General features: G+C 43.2%; 1 protein-coding gene across 1 annotated transcript in view; it reads right to left on the reverse strand.

The window, feature by feature from the left end:
• Nucleotides 1-7,889, reverse strand: part of EML6 (echinoderm microtubule associated protein like 6) — a 255,683-nt gene that overhangs the window by 96,581 nt on the left and 151,213 nt on the right. Inside the window, exons 10-11 of the mRNA XM_012649839.1 lie at nucleotides 7,252-7,311; nucleotides 3,413-3,580 (exon numbers count right to left, since the gene is read on the reverse strand). Of these exons, the coding sequence (XP_012505293.1) occupies nucleotides 3,413-3,580; nucleotides 7,252-7,311 (228 nt within the window). The remainder of the gene's footprint in view (nucleotides 1-3,412; nucleotides 3,581-7,251; nucleotides 7,312-7,889) is intronic.

A 7,889-nucleotide genomic window follows, 5' to 3' on the forward strand; every position in this document is an offset into this window, starting at 1 on the left:
AAAAAAAAAAACCCAACCACTTACTTCAGTAAAGATCATTTTTAGCTTTTTAACATACCTACTAAGTGCTAGTAATTGCTGCAGAACGCTTCCCAGTGAAAACATTTACTCAAACAGTTTTTCATTTTATTATCTATTCATTCCTGTTGATGTTGCAGGATATAGACAAAAAAAGACACCGTGTTCATTGAACTGGAACACATAGGCCCCAAATGCAGACTCTGCTATGATATGAACCCCACTGGAAGCAGCTTCCCTTCCAGAGGTTACCTTGTCATCCCGCAGCCTGACTGAGCAGACCTACTGCCTGTTACAGTCGTCCAAAGGAGGCTGAACTGTATACTTTCATGATATCTTCAAAGGTTATCTCTTCATGTAAACCTTCAACTTGCATTTGGGAAATCTGCTGACAGTCTTATGGAGGTTTCCTTACATGTGATGGATTCTCTTTTCCCTTGCTGCTTTCAATCTCTCTGCTTTTAACTTCTGATAATTTGATTTTGATGTGTTTTTGTGTAGGTCTCTCTGGATTCATACTATTTGGTAAACTAGATTTGGCTTTTTCTTTCCTAGGTTTGGGAAGTTTTCTGACATTATATCTTTGAATATGTTTTCTGTCCTTTTCTCTCCCTCTTCTCCTTCTGGTATGCCAGTAATGCATAAGTTATTCCTCTTGATGGTGTCCTGTAAGTCTCTTAAATTGTCCCTTTTTTATTTTTGTTCCTCAGATTAGATGATTTCCAGTAATCTGCCTTTGGATTCACTGCTCCTTTCTTCTGCTTGACCTATTGTGCTCTTGAACCTCTCTATTGAGGTTACAGTGTTCTTCAGATCTACAATTTCTCTTTGGTACTTTTTTTATACTTTCTATTCTCTTTGTTGAAGTTCTTAGTTTGCTCTTGCATTGCTCTCTTGACCTCAGTGAGCCATCTTTAGGACCATTATTTTGAATTTCCTGTTGGGTAAATCATGTATCTCTACTTCACTTGGGTTGGTTTTTGGAGGTTTGTCTTGTTCTTTTGTTTGAAATACATTTCTCAGTTTTTTCATTTTCCTTGACTGTGTTGGTTCCTGTGCGTTAGATAAAATAACTACCTCTCCCAGCCTTGTAAGACTGGCCTCATGTAGGAGAAGGATCTCACCCATCTGTCTGGCCATGCCTCTCAAATCTTTGTGTTTGTGCAGATTGCTGTCTGTTTTGGGCAGCCCCCTGAAGCTTAGGATGTGCCATGTCCTGTCAGTACCACAAAACTGGAAAGGTAGAAGCCAGACTCTCTAGGTATAGCTGGAATGGCTGGGGTGTTGGCTGTGTGTCTCCATTCCTTCTATCTTCACATGGGTATTTATCTCCCACTCTCTACACTAAGCCAGATATAGGACCTGTGACAAATGCCTGTACTCATGTTCAAGCTGTACCCTCTGATCTTGGGGAGATAGCTCCTGTAAGCAGGCCTACTGTACATCCATCTCTTTGTTTTCTGTGGTCTATGGCCACTTGACAATGCCAATGGCCCAAGAGCCAGTTCACTAACAATCCCCTGGGTGGGAGCTATAGAAGGTGTGGCATTCGGTAGATGACCAAACTCCTTCTGGGAAGAATGGGTAGGCTTATATTTATCACTGGAGCAAGCCAGAGGGGAGGCTTATGAAGTTCTGAGCTCTGGCTTTGACTTCTGGAAGGCTTTTTTTTTTCTTTTTTCCCATTAGCTCCCCCATGCAAGTTCATTAGCTCATTAGAAGCTGGGCCATCAAGTAGCCACTGGAAATATATGCTCCAGGTCCCTTCCAGAGAGAAAATGAGAGCTGCATATTCCCACCCTTTTTCTGCACTGTTCCAAGGGGCTGTAGTCCCTGGAAGTGTTTGCAGGCCTATTTAAGGGGTCTTTGTTCTGTGATCTAGGAAGACTTGAGAATGCCTAGTCCCTTCTGCTCCCAGAGCTTAGAGGTTTAGGTTGGAGTCCTTTGTAAGGTAGCTGTAAAAGTTGGGGCACTCGATGTGTAATATAAACCATTTCTGGAGAAAAACAGGGAGCTGCATTTTTTTGGGGGACTGTATTCTTAAAGCCCCTTCTTTTCACTGCTTCTGGGGGACGAAGCCCCTGAAAGTGCTTACATGGCCATATAAAACTGCCACTGTTTTCTGTAGGCTAGATAGACTGATACATACTCTGTCCTCTCTGTTCCTAGAGGTAAGAGCATTAGGATGTAGTACCTTGAATGGAAGCTGTAAAAGTTGGGGCACTTGATATGTGGACAAACTCCTTTCCGGTGGGGTTGGGCATGGTGGCTTACACCTGTAATCCTAGCACTCTGGGAGGAAGCCAAGGCAGGAGGATTACTTGAAGCCAGGTGCTTGAGACCAGCCTGAGCAACCGTGAGACCCTGTTTCTACAAAAATAGAAAAATTAGCCAGGCATCGTGGTATGCGCCTGTAGTCTCAGCTACTCAGAGGCTTAGGCAGGAGGATCGCTTGAGCCCAAGAGTTTGAGGTTGCAGTGAGCTATAACGACGCCACTGCAGTCCAGCCAGGGCAACAGGGGGAGACCCTGTCTTAAAAAAAAAAAAACAAACAAAACCAAACTCCTTCTAGGGCGATCAGCAGACCTGGAGTCATTACTGGGGCGGGTGTGGGAACAGGCCAAGCTAATGTTTGTCTGTCCCTTTAATTCCCAATGCAAGCTCGTTAGAAGTCAAACCACCAAGTAGCCACCGAAAACATGTCATAAACCCTTTCTATGGAGAAATGAGGCTGCGTTTTTTTAAGCCTCGTCTCTGCACTGCTCCTGCGTGATGAAGCCCCTGGCAGAATGTGGGATCTGTATCAAACTGCCACGTATGTGTAACACCCTCCACTCCCAGAGTGGGTGACTTAAGAGCCAATCATCCATGGCGAACTTCAGAGTTAGGGTGCTACATGTGAGATCCAGACCCTCCTCTCCACGGGGAAAAGCTGGGTGTTGGAGTTTCCTTTCCCGATTAGATGGTGCAGTGCTCAGGACAGGTCTGAGGCTGAGTGTGCCTCAGCTTTTCCTACCCATTTGATGAGGATGTTTTCTCAGTGGCCTGGTGGGTAGGAGTCTCTCATTGGCCTCTGACTTTCTCTTAGAGGGAACTAATCCATGAATAGATGTTTAGCTGGTGCCTCTGTGGGTGGAGGGAGAGTCAGGAGCTTCCTATGCCTTCACGTTGCGAATGTTTTCCTCAACTTGCATTTGGTATTAGCAGAATCCTTTCAAGAAAATTATCCAACTGACCCACATTAGTCTCAAAAGTTTTTTTCTTTTAAAAAATCTTTAGTATAGAAATAAATTTTTCAAAATTGCTTAAACTCTTTACTTACAGAACACATGTTAGAACATTCTTTGAAATGTTTATGGAAAAACAAACATTGAAAAATTATTACTGTTTTTACCCTGTGGTGCAGTTTCCAGCATGCCATTGCTGACCCCTTCTGGAACAAACCTCCACTGGAAAACCGAGTGGTCGGCCCCACCTATGCTTAACACCCACTGGAAGTCATGGGACCAGCGGACGTTTGTGACATGTGCAGAGTGACCCACATACTTTCTAAATTTGGCTCCTGAAAAGATATTTAAGAAGATTAGTTATGACAAAAAATTCACTAGTTAAAAAAGTCACATTCTTATTGATGAGGAGTAAAATCTTTAAATATATTAGAAAATAATTTCCAGCCTTACATATGACAGCAAATAAGCAAATGCTCCAAAAGATATCTCAATTATTCCAGGATGCATTAAGCTAAAAAGTAGATCTTAAAATTTAAGCCCTGTTAGCTAAAGACACATCTGAACCTGTTCCAGACAGTGCCCACTGCTGCACCCATTCTGAAAATAAATGATAAAGAACAAACATCTTACACACTCTCATTTAAATGCAAGATAAAACCGGCAGTCCTTGGCAATACGGAAACAGAAAATAATTCTGTGGAAATAGAAGTCAAATTACTCTTCGGGGTCATGTAGACAGAGTTGCGAGATCATTTTTTCCCCTTCAATTGGTTGCTTTAGTTGATAAACACCCTCCCCAGGTAGTGAGTGCAGTAGAGAAAGCTATTTGATGTATTTGTGGTTGTGCTGCTGTAGCAAGGTCTCCACTGTCCACTCAGCACACAGCAGGGGCCGTCTATACGGAGGCCTAGAACCCCGAAGTGTATGAGCGATTCCAGAAGGTCAATAAACACCTCACCTCCCCCTTCAAAAACACTTTTCTCTCTTACAGTTTCTCTAAATGAAATCCCTTTAATGGTGGTGGCGGCCGGGGCACACCAGGGGTGGGGGGGGCATCTATCTGTTCAACTATTATATGTTTAAAATTCAAATACCCACTAGAGGGGTAATGATTTATATGAAGGTTAAAACCACAGCTACCTGTCCCTTTCTCGAGAGCAGGCTGTGACCAGGGAAGCCCTATTATAACCAGGGCCTCCAAAAAGATTAGGGGATACTGCTGCTAAGGGAAAGGAAGCACTGGGTCTCCAAAGCAGCCTTGCCTATTTCAAAGAGCCACCTAAGTCAGTTTTCATAATGAAGTAACTGACTCCAACTAAGGAAGTTGAAAATGCTGGCTGATAACTCAGTAACTGGGGAGCAGGGTATATTCTTCCCCTATCTCTACAGATCTTAGAGTATTGGGCTATCCTCCACCGTCCTGACCTTTATACTGTCCCCACAGATTGATTAACTTCTCCTTTTTGTAGTGGTTTAAAAATATGTCCGCAAGTTCTTTGATACAAAATAAACAGAATGTGGCAAAAGGGAAGGTGACATCTAAGAGGAGGTTAATAAAAGGCACTGCGGATCCTTCCTTGCTCTCTTTCTCGGATCTCTGTGTGCCGTGTCATCAGGACACTCAAGCAGTCTACACAGAGGCTCAAGTGGCCAGGAACTGAGGCCTCCTGCCAAGAGCCACACGAGTGAGACATCTTGGAAGTGAATCCTCTGCTGTCAGCCGTGCCTTCAGGTGACGGCAACCTCAGGAGAGCCCTTGAACCCAACTACCCAGCTACACTTCTTGGGAATCCCTGACTCCCAGAAACCATGACATAAATGTCTGTGCATTTAAAGCTGCTAGGTTTGGGGCCAATTTGTTATGTTGCAATTAAGTAAATAACTAATACACCCTTTGTAGGCTGGAACTAGAACCTGCCGAAACATTAGTGTTATTAATATTCAGGCCATGAGGGCAAGCATTTGTGCTTGTTTTACTCATTGACGTTTCTCCATCCTCTAGGACAACACTTAAATATTTACCGAATAAATGAAGGCCACATCTGTCTCTTCCAAAGCTTTCTTAGCACACTGAATGTCTCCACAAGACCTCCATTTGCTCTTTGCACACAAGGAGGGCTCAGGCCCTGGCCCTCATCTTTTCTCTATCGACCTCTTGCATGGCTCTAAATCCTGTCAACATGATGGCCACATGCTCATCTCCAGCCCCGAACTCTCCCTGGAGTTCTGACAGCCCACGTGCTATGTCCACTTGGATGTCACAGATAAAACAGACTGAGGCCTTCCTCCTTCCCATCTTATCCCCATGAAACATGCACTCGCCAAGACAAAACCTTTTCTTTCCTCATTTTCCCAGCTCTGTAAATGGCACCACCATTCACCCCATTTCTCAAGCCCAAGGTTTAGAAGTCATCTTTGACGATTCCTTCCTTTTCCTCTATTCCCATATCCATCAGTAAGACATTCAGCTCTAGCTTAAAACTATTTCCTAAACCCAACCACCCACCACTTTTTGCATCTCTGTTCCTAACACCTTTATCTAAGCAACCTCATCTCCTACCTGGACTCTTGCAATTATCTCTCTACTTGAAGCCTCCCCTTTCTTAACCCATTCCACATGATATCAAAGTGGTCTTTTAAAAAAATTAAATTGGTCATGTCACTCCTTCCACTTAAATCTCTCTGTAGTTTTTCATTGCACCCTGATCCTAGTAGTGCCTACAAGGTCCTTCACAACATGGCCCCGTCACCCTCTGCAACATCATGGTACATGACTCTCCCCTCATGCATGTGCTCTAGACACACTGGCCTTCTTGTCTCTGCATTGCCTCAAGCTCACCCAAGCCATACTGAAGGCCAGCACTGTCCTCTTCAAAGTCCAAGGTCTCCACAACCCAAGTCTTGTAACACCCAGGACAGCTGTCATGGGAGGTAGCCATTCAAGGACTGTGCATGTATAAAGGATTAATGGAATGGGAGCACACCAGTGAAATATGGAGATCCTCAGCCTTTGAGCCTCCCCTTGAAGTAGGAGTGGGTACTAAGGGTATTAAGACACGGCAAATGTCACTGAGCAAGGCTTTGGATTTTACCTCATGTCAGTGTCTGTGAGGTGATGGTCAAACAGGATGTAGTCTAAATGGCATCAGGTCAGCATTGATCCTAATTATTTTATGACGTGAAGGAAATGAGGAAACAAATTGGTTTGGCTATGTAAAAATAATACCAATTGTGGTCATTTTCCTTAACCACAGAACACATGTCTAATTACTGTGCAACGGAATATTACAAACACATAATGTAAATGTGTCAAATTAACTTGGTTGTGAGTTTTTTAAATCACAGCAGAAAAGCAATTATGTTTGCTCATCTTCCACACTTGCTCATGGGCATCAGGCTTCTTACAGGTTCAAAACTTGGGGGGAATACTTGTCCCTGGTACCCTAGGCTACAGACAGGCACATTCACATTCCACCAACTGTTGTTGTTCCCATCAATTCCCACGCTCTGTTATTAACTTCCCCGCCAGTAGTTTTAGCACAAAAAGGACACAAAAGCCCGAATATCTCCAAGACAAATTATAAGATTTATATGTCATGAGAAGTAGAACAAGCAAATTTGCTATGAGGACCTGGATACTTGGCAGGTTGCTGAGGTGGGTTTTGCTACCTTCACCACACTGTCCCTCTGGCTGCCATCTCTCCTCATTCATGACCTCCATGTGCCACCATCCACCGGGGGGGGGGGGGGGGGCGGTTCACATAAGCTTGTCTCATTTTGACAGAACCACTCACCCTCTCTCTGTTCTAATAATAGATCCACATTTCCATTGCTATTTTCTAGACCCAAGCCCACCTTACAAGTCTTGGGGATATATAGGAGATACCAACTCTCACTGAGTTAAGTTCATTCCCAAGTTCTAACACTGGAGACCGGTAGTATTGGCTTCTGACCCAATGATGTTTCTTCTGAATTCCCGGATACCTTCTGTGGCCTATCTTACCCTCTGCAAGCACGTTACTCAGTCTAATAAGATATGCCCTATTACTCAAAAGGCCCATTACTGAAAGAGAGAAAAGTTTGAATTGGGCATGCTGAAATAATTTTGTGCCTTGAGCATTTTAAACTAATGGCCGTTTTGTCAAGTTTAAGTGATGGTGGTTTCGCTACACATTTTATGTTCCATTTTGTACCATAATTGTCACTGCTTCAAAACTGCCAGTTAGCTGAAAATGACTTTCTGATTACATTTTTCGATTTCTTTCCTTGCTTAATTTAAAAATTGTTCAAGTGAAAGAGTTTTCAGGCAGCAGCATGTCCCTGACAATTACTTTTCTAAGATCAGATTTTCAGGACACAGTTGAAGAGTCTCAGAAGAGCCTGCTTATGCGCTCTGCCCAAACTTGCAAAGAAAGAAGAGGACTGGGTCATTACATAGTTAATTCATCACATTCCACGAAGCTGAAGGTGTCACATAACTGAGGTCACACAATTCTAACAACAAAAAAATAACAAAAAATGATTCGCAGGAAGGATTGTTTTGAATCAAACTTCTCAAAAATTTCACCAGTTATGTAAATATACTTTGCAAAATTAGTGCTGTAAAAAACAGTTCAAGAATTCTATCATCACCAGAACAAT

The sequence above is a fragment of the Propithecus coquereli genome, unplaced genomic scaffold (assembly GCF_000956105.1).
Source record: "Propithecus coquereli isolate 6110/MARCELLA unplaced genomic scaffold, Pcoq_1.0 Scaffold305, whole genome shotgun sequence".
In the NCBI taxonomy this organism is placed as follows: Eukaryota; Metazoa; Chordata; class Mammalia; order Primates; family Indriidae; genus Propithecus; species Propithecus coquereli.